The sequence below is a fragment of the Quercus lobata genome, chromosome 4 (assembly GCF_001633185.2).
Source record: "Quercus lobata isolate SW786 chromosome 4, ValleyOak3.0 Primary Assembly, whole genome shotgun sequence".
NCBI classification, from domain to species: Eukaryota; Viridiplantae; Streptophyta; class Magnoliopsida; order Fagales; family Fagaceae; genus Quercus; species Quercus lobata.
The window spans coordinates 52,278,919-52,296,400 of NC_044907.1; the positions used below are offsets into that span (position 1 = coordinate 52,278,919).

At 32.9% G+C, this 17,482-nt stretch overlaps 1 protein-coding gene across 1 annotated transcript; it reads left to right on the forward strand.

Moving 5' to 3' along the window:
* Positions 1-8,042: 8,042 nt before the first annotated feature.
* On the forward strand, positions 8,043-14,720 carry LOC115983456 (COP9 signalosome complex subunit 8-like). Its single transcript, XM_031106133.1, has 5 exons — positions 8,043-8,181; positions 8,268-8,347; positions 8,814-8,995; positions 13,414-13,521; positions 14,414-14,720. The coding sequence occupies exons 1-5, from the start codon at positions 8,098-8,100 to the stop codon at positions 14,551-14,553; spliced, it is 594 nt and encodes a 197-aa protein (XP_030961993.1). The 5' UTR covers positions 8,043-8,097; the 3' UTR covers positions 14,554-14,720.
* The last annotated feature ends 2,762 nt before the right edge of the window (positions 14,721-17,482 follow it).

The following is a 17,482-nucleotide window of genomic DNA, read 5'->3' on the forward strand; positions in this document are numbered from 1 at the left end:
CGCGAGTGCTCCTAGATAGCTCATGTTTAAAACTTTCAACTATGCCTTTTTTTTCTCCTCTATATATGCATCTCTTTCCCACAAGTTTTAACCTTAAAAGATAAATAGTTTTATAGATTAGAAACACTCACCTTGAGAGTTGTGTCTTTCATTGTGAAAGCAAAACACCTTTGTTTCTCTACACATCTTCCTTCTCTCAATTTCCATATTCATGAGAGGAAATTCTATCATTCACCTTCTTCACCATATTGAGTGTTGATTGTTGTTTGGACATTTAGGAAGTATTGGAGCTTGATCGCTTTTTCTAACATGGAGGATCAATGGTGCAACTGAGAGGTGTTGCGAGATCTGGAAAGCTAGTGAAGTCTATTAAAAGCTCAAACTTGTTTATTTAATTTTATTTTGAACATGAGCCAAGTTCAAGCTCATCACCAAACAAGATCGGGTGTTATCTTTGGTTTGCTCTCTCTTTACCTTTTGTCCTTTACTTTATTGCAGTGTTCAATTATGTTCACCCTTGCAATTGTCTGGTGGTTCAATTAATTAACTAGCTAATTATGTAAATTCCTCTTTTAATTGTGTTTATCCTAAAATTAATTAAGTTTTAACTAATAGATACCCTATCCAATTACTATGTGTATTACTGTTGCTTTTAATAATAGTTTTATTAGTAATTACCAGGGATTATGTTTTTTGTTTCTCTTTTTTTTTTTTCTTTTTTCTTTTTTAAATCTCCATATAGAGAGAAATTAATACAATTTCTTTTGTTCTTATCAACTTTTTTTAATACACGGTTATGCATAATTTCTTTTGTTTTTACACAGAAAATATATATATATAATTTCTTTTGGTCTGATCTCCTTTTTTTTCCATCCGGAATTCCTTTTACTATCAGCTTATTAACACACATATAATTTATAATCCAAACTCACAATAAGAATATAACTGTATGAATTTGTGAATTATACTGTACATGTTTAGTTGTTGTTCAAGAAGATCTGAAAAAGAATTCACAAAAACAAAACACACAAAACAAAACAAAACAAAAAACGTTTATCTAAAAACTAAAATATCATATGATAATCACTTAGGATAATTATTAAATGATAAGAGAGATAGCCATGGATCACATGCTAATTCATTGCAATATTCGCTAGCCAGCCTAGCGTTTATAATAGAATAACATTTTTTGGGCATAAAAAAAAAAAAAAAAATTAGAATAACATTTTTGTATTTTTGTGAAAGTCAGTTGCAATGTTAACCATTAGATCCATTGATTAATATAATGCGATTTTTATTTGAATTAATTTTATTTTAGCATCAACTTTTATGGTTTAATTTGCCTGTAACAAAGCAAAAATTAAGGTAAAAATCAGTTATCAACAAAGTTTGGTTCCAAACCAGTTCAAACTAGTTATCTCCTCCAACTTACTATATGATGATTTATAAGACTATTCATATGAATTATTTATACAAGTTACACACGTCATCAAAAAAGTTATGTGACTAAAATTTCACATAATTTATCTTTTTAATCGTCACATAATTAATCAGAAAAAGATAGTTTTAAACTGGATTAACAATAGACTTTTTCCAATAAAATAAAAAGACAATGGGAACAGCCTTTGCTTAGTCTGAAAAAAAGTAGGAATTTTTGTATTGAGATATTTCTTTATTTGATTAAGACATTATGCCTTCCACATTGTGAATTCTATACAGCTAGCTATATAGTTTAAAGTAACCAGTTAAGTCATGTACTTGACTTTTCATGTCTTATACTATTACCCTTGTGGAAAATCATATCTCAATTCAATTATCGTCCATTTTTTTAGCTAAGCAGTGTGAATGATCCTAACACCGGAGAGATAATCCTTACTTCAAAAGGTAGAGACAATATCACTTGTTGCATCAAATTAACACTCCATTTTCTTTGTTTATTCGGCAAACACAATACACGTATAATTTCTTTAGTTCTTATCTAACTTTTTATTTTTTTAAATGTTTTTAAACAATTTTTATTTATTTGTGTAGTGAAACCCATTGGAGTGTCTCCCTCTTCCTCGGCTTCAATTCCAGTTTTAACTTTGCTTCCAATGTTTTTTTTTTTTTTTTTTTTTTGGTTCAATAGTTATAATGACGATGATAGATTTAAACCGTGATTCCGTGAATGTCAAAAAAAAAAAAAATTAATAGTATATTATAAAAGTTAGATATCAACAATAAGATGATGTAGGCAGTGATGACACACGTCATTATGTCAAAGCATAAGATAATAACATAAGTCAAAACTCCTATATCATTTCAACAATAATGATGTTGAGGTGATCTTATTTAGGTGAGTGAGGTAATTATCTCAACTTTCATTAAGAAAATTAAACTGGATACATAATGCAAAAGACAGATTATAAAATAATTTGGATTTCATTTGAATTCTAGTTATGCTTCAACTTTTATATAATATATATGATAAGATACCACGATGAAACAAATTAATTTCTTCTCATAAACGTTTTTGGTAAGTCAAGTAAAAAAAACTGACAATTGAAGTTTTTTTTTTTTAAATGACAGAAACTATTGTCTCGGGTTAAATTTTTCCTACATGTTTTTGATAGTCCAAGCAAGGCAAATAAGTAAGAAGGCTGACCACATATGGAGCAAAGCAAACTGAAAAGCCCAGCTTTGCGGGGTGGACAAGTCTTCCGTATTGCCCCTTTTACTCGCTCTGTATTAAAAAAGTTCACAAGAAGTGTGAAGAGCCAAACAATTGTTTGGAAATTTGGATTTTGGTGTATAATGACGAAATTTGGTGCTTAGGTGAAAATTCAAACATTGTTTGACCTTCTGTGAACTATTGCCAAAGTTCAATTGTTAAAGGACATTTTCGTCATTTTAAACTTTAAACTATTAAATTCAATATCCAATTGGGACAAATTATTTTTTTTTATTTTTTTTTTTTTTAAATATCTCCAAGACCTCGTTGTGTAAGATACAATTTTCGGCATTGTTAAAGTCAAAATTGAGATTTTTGCATGTAAAAACAAAATATAGTATCAACAAATTTGTGAAAGACAAGCAATATAAACCTGTAGAAAGATAATTTCTTAAGTTCAACGTTTTTGTTGAGTTTGAGAGCTTCTTGCCCTAGGAAAGGCAAGGTTTTAGAGTGTGTTGGAAATTCAAACATTGTTTGACCTTCTGTGAACTTAGCCAAAGTTCAATTGTCAAATGGCATTTTGGTCATTTTAACTTTAAACCGTTAAATTCAACATCCAATTGGGACAAATTATGTTTTGTTTGATATCACCAAGACCTCATTGTGTAAGATACAATTTTCAGCATTGTTAAAGTCAAAATTGAGATTTTTGCCTGTAAAACTAAGGTGAACAAAATATAGTATTGACAAATATATGAAAGACAAGCAATCTAAACTTGTAGAAAGATAATTTCTAAAATTTAACGTTTTTGTTGAGTTTGAGAGCTTCTTGTTCTGGGAAAGGCAAGGTTTTAGAATGTGTTAGAGAATAAGGAACCCCAATGTGTGTGTTGAATCTATTTTCTAGACTAGCTAAATTTGTGAGAGGTTTTTTTCCTAATACCCTCCGGATGCAGGGCTAGCCCTTCCACTAGGCCAATTAGGCAATTACCTAAGGCCCCCAAGTGGAAAGGGGGGGCCCTAAAAATTTTAGAAAAGAAGGGGTAGTAGAGGCCAAAAAAAAAAAAAAAGGGTTTCAAATGAATTAAAAATATCTAGCACATCCTTTTAACCAAAAAACAAAATTTTTGGTAGATTCAGTTAAACATTGGTTCTAAACAAAATCATTACCCAAAAATAACATTATTATCCTTTAGACAAACCAAAAATCAACAAGATAAACTACAAATCCAGTCTAAGAGATTAACCACAAAACAATCACAAATCAAAACAAATAAAATAACTCAAATCCCTAAAATTTTTACCGTTCCCTCTACTTCTTCCTCTCTACTCTCCACCTCTCTCATTCTTTCTCTAATTCTCTCCACTGTTGCTGGCTACCTGGCTGGCTCAACTACTAAAGCAAGCTTCCTTCGCCTCTCTCATTCTTTCTCTAATTCTCTACTCTCCACCTCTCTCAACTGCTCAAGGTTTTGAGTTTTGAGGTATCACCGTATCAAATATAATTTATTTGGGCACTTGGCTTTCTATTGGGCTTGTTTTGTTTATATTGAGTTAAGTTATGTGGCTGCCTGGACATTTCACGTTTGTTTGGGCCTTCAAGTTTTTTTTTTATTTATAAAGTCTACGCTTTTTTTTTTTGGGGGGTTATAGTGGTAATATATCGAATAAGTCTTTATTTATACAAGTTGAGATTGCTAAAAACTTGTTATCGTTCGGTGAAACTACAACAATATTTTTTATATAAATCATGTTTTATTTCTCATTTGCTCTACACTTGAAAGGTATTTTTTATTTTAGTCTTTATAAATATATTGTTTGATTAGAAATGTCTACTAGAAAATATGTATCTGGATATGAAAAACTTAAAAAAAGAAAAAAGAAAAAGAAAAATTAATTAAGTCTAAAAAAGGGTCAGTGGATAAATTTGTTATCAATTGTAATGACACAATTTGGCTCCCAAGCCCAAATGATTGATAAACTTAGGCCCAAATAGCCCAATACAATGAATTTGTAGAGAGTGGATTAGAAAACTGGGCTTTAATGAGTTAGTCAACAATTAAAGTAGATCCAAATGACAAGAAAATGAAGATAGTCTGGTTTAAACTAAAGAAAATTGTCCTCGACACAATTTGAGGAAATCAGTTCTTATATATTTCTTCTCAAGTTTGATTACAAGTTCAATTCTTGATTGCTATAGTGTTTTTCTCTTAATTTCTCGATCTCCCACTCTCATTGTCTTCTTCCTATTTTATACTATCCCTTTTCCTTCATCCCTACCTTCCACGTGTAGATTAGATTGTTGGTGTCGATCCCTGTCACATCGGCACCTTCCTGAAGTTTCTAAAGTAGCTGTAAATATATTATTTGATTAGAAATGTCTATTAGAAAATATGTATCTGGATATGAAAAACTTAAAAAAAGAAAAAAAAGAATAAAGATTAATTAAGTCTCAAAAAAGATTAGTGGATAAATTTGTTATTAGTTGTAATGACACAATTTGGCTTCCAAGCCCAAAGGATGGATGAATTTAGGCCCAAATAGCCCAATACAATGAATTTGTAGAGAGTGAATTGGAAAACTGGGTTTTAATGAGTCAGTCAATAATTAAAGTGGATCCAAATGACAAGAAAATGAAGATAGATTGGTTTAAACTAAAGAAAATCGTCATCGGCACAATCTGAGGAGATCAGTTCTTATATATTTCTTCTCAAGTTTGATTACAAGTTCGATTTTTGATTGCTACAGTGTTTTTCTCTCAATTTCTCGATTTCCCACTCTCATTGCCTTCTTCCTATTTTATACTATCCCTTTGCCTTCATCCCTGCCCTCCACGTGTAGATTAGATTGTTGGTGCTGATCCCTGTCACATCAGCACCTTTTTGAAGTCTCTAGAGAGTAGCTATAAAGTTGAAAACTATTGTTCATGTATCACTTCCTCATTAATGTGATTAGAGAGTTAGTTATAGAACATTCAATGTGGGGGTAATAGCTTTTCTTTAGATATTTCCCACCTCCTAGTTGTCTTGTACATTCACAACGTATATCATTATCACTAGAATTTCCCGGAAGATCACCTTGGATGACAGACCTCTATTTCACTTAGCCGAAGAGATACACTCCTCCTCGGCTTACCTTCCCCAACATTCTCACCTGTAACTCTCATGGGATCCTAAGTCTTACATATTCATTACTGTTTATCTGTTCTCAGACCACAAAGTGTCCTCGGACAAAGCCCAAGGCCTAGCATATGTTTTTGGATCCCTTATCCCTACATTAGTAATAAACAAAATATAACAGAAAATTTAGATGAAAATATCACAAATGTGCAAGAAATTAACCAAAAAGAGTTAAAAGATAATGGAATGATACAATTGCAAGATAACATCGATTGAAAATGAGATGTTAGATGAACTTGAATACAAAAATTTAATTAGTTAATTTGCATCTTAAAAGGTAAGAAAAAATAAATTTTAAATGAAATATATTATAATATAAAAATGTTAAATAAACATTAATTTAATTATATAAGTATAAAAAATGCCCAATTTTTAGTTCTCACCTTAGGCTCTAAAATGTCTAGGGCTGGCTCTGTTTAGATGTGATAGTCACATTTCAAGTAGGTGCTTTCAAATTGTGAAAGCTGGGTATCATGAGTATTAAGAACCCCCAATGTGTGTTTTGAGTCTTATTCTATATCTTGGTTTTTTTTTTTTTTTTTTTTTTTTTTTGGGAATAAAATATACTTATTTATTTAGAAAAAAGTGCCATCCAAGCAATTTGACTTTAGGGGGCAAAATTTTGAAAACAAATTAGGAGTAATTACACTCCTCTTCCTTGAGGTTTGGACAAATGACACTTTGCCCCAAACTTGAAAAGGGAAAAACAATCCCTCTCTCCCCCTCCCTTGACATCTGTTTGATCAGCCTTTATTAAATTGATGTTAAAAATGTTGCATACTAAGAGCATTCATATTAACTCGTGCAAAAATCCATGTTTATTTTAGTATAAGAATCTAATTTTTTTATTTTATATAACAACATTTCAAAAATGCACATCAAATTATTTATTCTAAACACTATTTCACGAACATGTCAATTATTTATTTATTTTTTAAAATGTTTCTTTTTCTACATACACAACAACCATTATTTACTCTCTTCCTCCATCATTAGGATGCGTAAAGCAATAATAAAAAACGAAATGCAAAATGAATAGTTCTAGTGTAAATTTACATGTTTATTGTAGTTGTGGATGGATTTTACACAATTATACATAAATTGACATGGGAGGTTTTGGTGGCTTGTTGGGAAAATTGTGGAGCTTTTCTATTTTACAAAGACTAATGTGAATGCTCTAATTGTCTAACATGCCCTTTGCTCAAAGGTAGGTATCCAAAATTAACCTCCAACCTCCCCTTCAGAATTAAAATTCCATTGTTTAACTTTTTAATTAAAGAGTATTTTAAAATATTCAGACTTTTGTTTTGTTTTGTTTTGTTTTTTTTTTTGTTTTTTAATAAATTTTTTATTTTTTTTTTCCCAATTGGTTGTGGAGAAATTTACAATTGGAAGTCTTTTGATGTTTGATAAACTTTGCATTTATATTGTAAATTTATTAGTTTTGTTTTTACTGAACATGGTTAAATTTTGGTAATGAGAATATTATGTTAGTAATATAAACATAAAGAGGAGCGTTATTTTCTTAAAGTCTTAAGGGAGATGAGTGTTTTTCATGGTATTAAAATTTGGAACGGTTAAAGAACCAAAATTGGGCCTGATTCTAGTTTTTATTGATTTTTGACTAGTTTATCAGTTTTTACTATACTGGTTTGGGTCTGATTCCCAATTCCTTTTGAAGTTTGAGATGGAGTGTTATTCTTGCAATTTTGAAGAGAGGAATGTGCAATTAGTCTAAAAATTATATGTAAATTGATTTAGAGGAAAAGTTGGGCTTGTCTGGTACTGTTATTTAAACAATAGTTTTCGTTGTTTAAATATTATAACATGTATTTTCACAACATTTTTTCACCCATACGTATTTTCACAACACTTAGTGTACGTTTAGATTGGGATGGAAAATTTAAATTATTTTACTATTTAACTTATTTTTACTATTATTCATAGACCTCACTGCATTTTTTTGTACTATTTATAGGTCTCATTATACTATTTCAACTAATTTTTATTTTTATCTATAGTATTTTAGCAATAATTTTTTGATTCAGCAAATCAAACGGTATCCAAACACACTCTCCAACTACGTTCCTTAAAAAAATCCAATCACTTACCCAGCCCTTGGAAGCAAAGCCCAACAAAAGCCCAGGTCAGTGGGCTTTAAAATACTCATACTAATCATGTAGTATTGTATTATATCTACCTGCCGAGTTGGGAACAAAAATAGGTTGATGAAGTTTTTATAAAACAAAACAGTGAATTTCAGGCATGGATTTTAGTCCCCTCACAAAGGCTTTGGCTTCCAAATCGTATCAAAACATCGCTGATATCTGTGACAACCTCTTGCTTCAGGCAATTTCTTCTTCTTTCTTCTTCTTCTAATTTTTGGTTTATATAATAGTAATTTTGTAATTGAGTTAATAGCGTTGTTTGAACAGGCTGCTGCTGAGGGCGTTGCTTATGAGGACGATTGGCCCTACTCTATTCATCTTCTTGCCCACATTTACGTTGATGATATGTATGATTCTTTCTTCTTTTTCTTTTTTGTTGAAGCCCACAATTCTTTGTTTCACGATGCACCCACTAGTTGATGTTTTTCATGTTTTTTTGTTTTTGCTTTTGTTGTTTTAATATTGGGTAAAACTTAGATACAGTTACTTCGGTGTAGTACATTTAGTTCCCCAATTAAATTCAAACACATAGTTGGATTGGATTTAGAAAAAATTAGCACTGTTTATACTTTGTTGGTCAATGCAACCATGTTTTTCGATTTAATTGGAGAACCTAAGTTACTGCATTTAAGAACTGTATTATTAAGTTTTGTTTTTTCATATCAGACTTTTGTTGTTTTCCCAATTGGGGTTTCATGAAAACCCTTTTTTGCAGCAATGGGTTTCAGTGTTTGTGTTGTTGTTGTTGTTGTTGTTCTGTGACCTGGATTTTAGTGGGATTTAGAGTTTTATATGTGGATTGGTATATTTCAGTAACAGTGCTCGGTTTCTGTGGAAATCGATACCTTCTGCAATTAAGGAGAGTCAGCTAGAAGTGGTTGCGGTTTGGAAAATCGGTCAGAAGCTATGGATGAGAGATTATGGTGGTGTGCATGAGGCTATTCGTGGGTTTGATTGGAGTCAGGAAGTTCAGTGTCTTGTTGCTGCATTCTCAGGCAAGTTTTAAAACTACATCATACACAATACCACATTACTAATATTTAGCATTTACATGCTTGTTTGTTTGTTTTTTAATGTATTGATGTGTCATGGGATCAAAACCCATTGGGCACATGTGTAATTTACCAATAAAAAAAAATGTGTCGGTATTAAAGAGTTAAGATTAGGTTTGACTCCTAATAGGTGCTAGAATCTCAATTAACACTTTGCTAGGTGTTCTTGCTGAAAGCACCTCAAGACATCATGTATTCTATCTATATTATTCTTCAATGGAAGTTTCAACTTGCAAGCTTATAACCTCACTAATAGGTTGAAGAATAACCTATTTTCAACCTATCAGTTTAGATTAACCTTCAAATTCATGGTATCCATGGTCAATGCCTTTTTCTTTTTTCATATATATAAAATAAAATCTTGGTTGCATTATTGGCTACTCAATCTACTTACACCAGCTCCATAATACTCAACTTCTTAGTACACTCCTTGGTGAGTTTCTATGGTACTGAAACTTGCTCTTCTTTTTTTTTTTTTTTTTGATAAATAACGGAATTGAATTAATCAAATATCCAGGTACACCGGTGGTGTACATGGATAACAGTACATCAAACACTTAAATTACAAAGATCAAGCATTTCTAAAAAATTAGAACAAGGAAAAAGATCAAAGGACGAAGCATTTCTGAAACTTGCTCTTTCATCTTGAAAGAAGAAAATTGTATGATCTTTTGACTGTGTCTGTAATGGTGATTGATTTTTTTTTTTGGTTTGCTGGTGGAGATGGTTACCTTAATGGCAAAATCTGGAAAGCTATTCCTGTATTTGTTATCATATTTGGAGAGAACGAAATGCTCAGATTTTTTAGGGCTGTGAAACATCAGCGGCAACCTCGAATTTCAGTTTGCTGAGAGCATTTTATCATTTTTTTGGCAAATTCTCTCTCTTTTTTGAGTTTTTGTTGTAGTTCACTGAACTCCTATATTTTAAGAACTGGCCTGTGTTTTCCTTCTTGTCTATTTCATATATGCCGTTGTGTTCCAGTAAAATTATTTATTTATACAAGAAAATTGTAGGATGGTTTCCCCTTATTTTTCTTTTGGTTTTTAATGGTGGGATCAAAACAACCCTTGTGGCAAGATTCCATTAGGCTTAAATGAAATTAGTAACGCTGCTCTTGTTTTGTGAGGCAAATCATCTCAACTTAGATCTATTTGTTTGTTCCTTCTCTTTCATTGTAATCTTTTGGGACCTGCTCAGTAGCAATTTGGAAATTTTTAATTGAATAAAAAATGGGGCTTGGGAGGATGGTGATTTGGCTTGTATTGGAGTATCCAAAAGTAATCAAAGCTAACTCATGGATCCATAAATTTGGGGTAGGTGTATGGTTGGGTGGCTAATGTTGTGTTTGAGAAGAGATGAAAGTTTTTTTTTTTGGGGGGGGGGGGGGGGGGGGGCTTAAATTGACATATCGTGAAAAGGGGGCCTCATTGGCTATGATCCATGGTCCTTCGGAAAGATCCGGAAAGTTGGAGTTTTCAAAGTGATACGATTTGGTCAATGGCCATGCAGTGTGGGAGAGAGGACTTTTGCTTCTAAAGTCCATATTCTGTGATTCACAGTAAAATTTGAGAGATAAAAAGAGAAAAACCAGGGGGGGTGTTGTAATGATGGGTATTGAGAGAGATAAGGAGTAAAATAGTAATCATATTTAATCTCCCAAATTCCCACCTAGTTTTCATCCCAAGGTTGGGTGAATAAAACATTGGGGCCTGCCTTCCTCCCTTCCCCTTCTCTTCTATACCAAATGAGAGAATTCTCCATCCAAATGGAACTTTCTTCTCTCACAAGTGTGGGTGGAAGGTGATGTTGTGGCTTTAATACACACTGGACACTTGTGTTACTTACCAATAAAATAAGCATGGTTGGATTGGATAAAAATTATAAGTATCAGAGCTCTCAGGACTCTTCAACATTATAAAAACTTTTAGCAAATTTGATATAATCACCATTTTTATTTATAATACACCAAGTAGTTCCTGTCCTCATAATTAATCATCTTTTATTTGTTTTAAATTTGTGAATTTATCGTTGAAATGAGATCTAAAGCCTTAAAAAGATTGGTGTAGGATAATTTAAAGGAACTACTACATGTTACATCCCTTAAGTTCGGCTCAAGTTTGGTTTTTTACATATAAAAAGTTGTAATTTTGTGCTTCTTTTCGTATGTTGTTAATTGTATGCCTGACCTTGTAGTTTTGTGGTTAAGTGGGTAAATGATTTTTTTTTTTTTTTATAAGTTGTTAAGTGGGTAAATGATATGATCTTTTGGTCTTGAGTTTGAGGTTTGCATAAATTTAATCAGCTAAGCCATATAATGGATTCTGTCATTGTGGAATTCTATTGAATTCTGTAAATATGTTTTCATTTTCAAAGCACTATCTAATGTATATAGAATTATAAATCTTACTTCTTTGGTCAACCTGAAACATTGAGATTCATTAAGAGTACGCTTTCCAACCTTCCTACTTACTATTTATCCCTTTTTACCATCCCTTCGCATGTGGCTAATAAGATTGAGAAGATTCAGAGGGACTTCTTGTGGGGGGATTCCAAGCTTCATTTGGTGGGGTGGGATAAGGTGTGTGCTCCTAAGGCTAATGGTGGTTTGGGAATAAGGAAGTTAACTACGTTTAACAAAGCTTTACTAGGAAAATGGCTATGGCGGTTTGGGGTTGAGGAGACTCGTCTTTGGAGGAGGGTGGTGGCTCTGAAGTTTGGGGAAGAGTGGGGGGGTTGGTCTTCCAAACTGGGCAGGGGTGTTCATGGGTGTGGTTTATGGAGAAGTATTCGAAAAGGTTGGGAGGTGTTTAGCAAACACATCCGGTTTGAGGTAGGGGTGGGGGATAGAGTGAAGCTTTGGACGGACCAGTGGTGTGGGGACTCACCACTCCATCTATCTTTCCCGGTAGTGTACGGGATTGCTTCTAATAGAGAGGCTTCGGTGGCCTCGTCTCTTGAACGTTTGGGGACCAAGCCTCGGAGAAGTTGGAAGGTTCTTTTACTTAGAAATCCAAATGATTGGGAGACGGGTGTGGTGGATGATTTCCTTCAAACCCTGGGTTCTAACTTACCTCAATCTGAGTAAGGAGACTGCATGGTTTGGAAATTGTCGAAGAAAGGGGTTTTTGACATCCGCTCGTTCTACAATAAGCTCCGAAGCTCCCTGCCTATTACCTTTCCTTGGAAAGGTATTTGGAAGGCTAAGGCTCCTACTCACGCCTCCTTCTTTGTTTGGACTGCGGCTTGGGAGAAGATTCTTACAGGGGATATTTTGTGGTGTAGAGGATTCGATTTTGTTGATTGGTGCATTTTGTGCCGTTGTAATGGGGAGTCGGCGAATCATTTGCTTCTCCATTGTGACAAAGCTTATCTGCTGTGGAGCATGGTTTTTAGATCCTTTGGGATTTCTTGGGTTTTGCCAAGATCGGTTGCAGATATGCTTTTCGGTTGGTGGAATTGGTTTGGAAAGCACTCTTCTGGCGTTTGGAATCTAGCTCCGTTGTGCCTAATGTGGTGTATTTGGAGGGAGCATAATTGGCGTACTTTTGAGGATAGGGACAAGTCTGATGACCAGTTGCTCGCTTACTTTAGTGGCTCTCTTTTTGATTGGTCTAGGGCTTGGGGACTCACCTCTAGTGATTCTATCCCTATGTTCCTTAGTTCTCTTCTCTGTAATTAATTTGCTATTTGTTGTCTCCGTTTGTTTTCTTATATTTTTTCTTTTTCTTCTCTCTTTTTGTTTGTTTCCTTCTCTGTATTCTTTGTTTTGCCTTGTGTTTTCATGAGGTACCTTTTAATATATATCTTTCTTACTTATCAAAAAAAAAAAAAAAACTTGAATGATGATTGTTTATTGCAATAAGGAAGTTTCTAATTTTCAAATATTAAGGCAGTTCTTTGAAATAGAATTAGAATGAGGATAGTATATGTTACTTTTTCAAATTTTATTTACCTTGTAGTTTGAAATTGATTTATTTCAAAAGTTTTGGGATTGATTTTTTTTGTTATTGTTGCTGTTGTTTTGAAATTGATTTATTTGAAGATTTTATGGTTTTTTGCACAATTATTTTCATCTTTTGTTACAAAAAGCTTGGTGGGTCTTAAACCCATTTACTCACCCCCACTTGACTCTTACAAGGGTAGATGCCATTTGAGCTACATCTCATTGGCTTGTACAATTATTTCTACAGTTGAAAAATCAATGGGCACAAAAATGGGCATGTTGTATGTATTAAATTTTCTTGAGTGTACTATGGTTATAATTTATGTTTTTTGATGATGACCTTCTTTAAGTTGATTGGGACCATGACACTTGAGATCTCCTACTTATTAATAACAGTCTTCTGAACCTTTTACAGAGCTTTACACAAAGAGGATGTTTCACCTGCTGCTTTCTGCTTATTCTACAATAAGCATCCAAGACACTGCTCTCTTTCTAGGAATGAGTGAGGATGATGCCACTAATTGTAAGTATTGTATATTCCATGTTTGACTTAAACAGATATTGCTGCCTTCTTAATTCATTGTGTGAATGTCTTTCCTTTACTGTTTTCCTTTCTGATTTAAGCATGTCTATCTTCCAGATTGTGATCTTATTGTTGTAAGCTGCACAATTAGAAATTACAAAGATAAATAACCATCCAAAGGGGACTTGTACTACCAGAACCTCAAATATATTGATGACTTCATTCACTTGTGATGGTGGTCCATTTAAAATTTTGTTAGGTTCCTGTGTTGCTTAATTCCATACTAAAGATTTATAAGGCCTTTTCTAAAGGTCTTGCATTGTCTTGCTGGACCTCATAGCATGTTGGCTGATAATGCGTATCTTGTTGGTTGTAGTTTAGGTCCTATCTTTGCTGCTGCTCAGTAGAAAAAACTGTCAGCACTGCCTAATTAGCCAATCCTAATTAACTATCCAAAAATTTTAAAAAATAGCCAATCCTAATTCCTGAGAACTTATGCTGGACCATTCAGGTGAAGGCAGCCCTTAGAAAAGATGAGGTTCCATGATTGTTCAAAGATAGTGACAGTTGATATATAAATCCAAACGTGGCCTGCAAAATTATGTTGTTTCTGATACTATTGTTATGATCTGTGGACATTCATTATGGTTCTGCAGAAGAAAAATTTTAAGTTAAAATCTGATAGTAGAAAAATAGTTAAGTCGCCTAGATGTAATGCCATTGGTTGTGCAATGCTTAATTTTTCAGTAGTTCCCTTGCAACTATTATTAAATTGTTGTTGGCTAGGATTTGCTAATGCAGGCACATTGCTCGCAGTTCCATAGGCTTGTTGACAAGTAGAATTGGCTTGATTTTCATTGCTAATGGACTTTTGGTTGGCTGGCATATGCAGATGTCCTGCAGCAAGGTTGGGTTGTGGACCCTGCTTCTAGAATGCTTACTGTGAAGAAGCAGACTATTGTGACAGAGCAAAAACTAGATGCAACTAAATTGCAGCGGTTGACAGAATATGTCTTCCACCTTGAGCATTAATCGAGTTTTGGGGAATGTATGAGCTATGAATGTCTTTTGCTTAGGAGACTGCCTTTCGGTTCAGCATTGTCGTATATACTATATTCCATCCCATACTTGAAACTACTCTGGTAATATTTATCTCAGTGAAATTATTGGAAGTGAAAAGCATGTTTCATTGGATTTAATGTCGTTACTTGAGTATGACCTATACAATTTGCTTTTCCAATTTTGTTGCCAAACAAATGCAAAAATTGTTCAAATTTCATAATAAAAGATTGTCAAACCATTTAATGTTAGCTAGAATGTGGAGAAAACTGTTCTAGAATATAATTTGTAAATTTCTCTCCCTTTTTCTCCCCATTGTGCAGAATTGAAAAAAAATCTTTATCAAATGCGATGAACAGCTTGTTCATGTTTGATAAGTGAAAATAAAATAGAAAGTGGAATAATTTTTATGTTTAACTTTCATTTTTGAGTCAGATGACTCAGATGATACAAACATGAACACCACGGCTGGAGGCAAATCAAGAAAAACTCAATTAAATAAATAAAGCTAACCTATTTATCACCACCTATCATTACAGGCAACATTTCGAGTTCCTGATGATGAGTTGAAACCTAACTAATTGGAAGTAAACTTTGCCTAGTCTTTGTGCCAATTGAGCGATGAGTAGATTTATAAATAAGCCAAGAACTAGAATTTTCAAGTTTGATTCATTTATTTTGTTATAGAACTTGAGCTAAAAGTTTAGAATTGGGCTCAAAATTTTTTTTTTCTTTTTTTCCTTTTTGTTGTTGTTGTTGTTGTTCAAGTGGGTTTGTTAATTTCTGTTAATTAAACTAACTTAATGAAGATTTATGTATTTATCTTTAGAAGTAACTAACTTAACACCGGTTTTACATAATAAATCAATATTTTTCCTTTCTTAGTGAATATTAGGGTTCGTTTGGATACAGTTTATTTTCCTGAAAACTGAAAATATTGTAGCAAAATAATTTTTAAATGTGTGAAAAATTACTGTTCACTTTTTTTTACTGTTCATATGCCTTGGTGCACTGTTCATATCCCATGAACAATGCACCAGGCGCTTATCTTAAAAAAAAAAAAAAAAAAAAAAAAGGAGAAGAAGCACAAATGTGGATCCAAACAGTCACTTAATGGTCAAATTCTACTAAGAATTTACTAATTCATTCATTAAAACTTGAATGTTATTTTTTTAAAACAAGAAATATTAATGCATTTTTTATTTTTTATTTTTAAGTTACTCATATTAATCACATTTAAGTTCACGCACATAGAGTTTAACTTGACTTTGTTGAGGGACAAAATTGGCTTCTGCCCTTTTCGGGTAAAATAAATAGCATTCTACCCCCTTTCCAAAAATAATTAGGAAAATATCCCTTTTTTGAAAATCGACTTTTTCAAAATCGAGTTAAGTTCTATAGTGATATTTTTAAGGACCTATAGTTGCGTTTTTTAACTAAAGCCCCATGAAATCGAGTTATAGGTAAAAAAATTGCATATAACTTGACTTCATGGAAATCGAGTTACAAAATGTCACTATAGGTCATTAAAACGTCACTATAGGCTTCTTAAAACACTACTATAGGGTTTTAGAATTTTTTTTTTTTTAAAACTCGATTTTGAGAAAGTCGAATTTCAAAAAAGGAACATTTTCCTAATTAGTTTGGGAAAGGGAGTAAAATGCTATTTATTTTGTCCGAAAAGGGCAAAGACCAATTTTGTCCCTTTGTTGAGCTTCGTTTGTTAACTTGAGTTGAACTCGAGCTTGGTTATTTACTTATTTTAGGGTATGAAAGAGTTTGATTATAATCTTAACGGTTCAAACTAGAGTTGTTTTGCAACTCCCAAGTTACCTGGTTCATTTTATCATCAAAACATTATGTTTTGAGTAGTTATTTAATTTCTTGAAAAATCAATCTTATATCCATAGCCATAGGTAAGAAGTTGGTAATTAAAGTTGTGATAAAATTTTCATCACTAGATTCACTATAATATGATTCGCCATGAGAGCTTTTAGCAATAAGATTACTTCTTTAGTAGTTAATTAGAGCTTCTACTAGTTTGAGCACTGTTTAGGCTAAAATTTGGTAAGCATGCATATATTCTCTGCATGCACCAAGCCGAATATATTCTCTGCATGCATATATTCTACTACAAGCATAACTGCAATTAACAAGCCGAATACCTTTATTTTTTGGTGTAAATAGAAGTGGGTTTTTCAACATTTGGAAAGCAGAACAATACAAACTAATGCATTCAACAAAAAAAAAAAAAATAAAATAAAAAATTGGGCATTGCTCTCTCGCAACACAAAAAAGAAAAAAAGAAGAAGGAACATACTATAAAAATAGGGATGAGTTCAAAACGTATAATAATTTTACTTTGATGCTTAAAATAACACAATTCCAAGTTAGTTTACATTCCAGGAGATCTAGTGAGGACTAGCTAGAAGGAGTCAGATATTAATTACTTTACAACAACTTATATAGGCTTGGTGGAGTAGTACAAATCATAAATGGATCGAAACCTCTTTTTCCTAGAGCTAAAAACTTGATATTCTTCTTCTCCTTCGATAAGATTGTTGGGAAAGATTACATTGGTTATAGATAAATCAGCTGCATAGACTTGGTTGCATTGTTCTTCTTCTTCCACGCTGTTATTGTTGGTGTGGTCTTGGTGGTGACCCATAGCTATAGAGTCTGCGCTCATCAGTTGTATTAGCTGCTCAGCCACGTCCATCTCTGTGACTGAGAAATCCATGCACTCCTTCTTCTTCTTGTTCTGGGTTCTTTTCCTTTTGCATGATGATGATGCTGCTGCTGATTTCGCCATTACTACTTGCCCGCTGAGAAATAATATAAATGAGCCGTACGTTTAAATTAAGACTTATGCCGGTGTCATTGTCAATGTGTGCATATATAT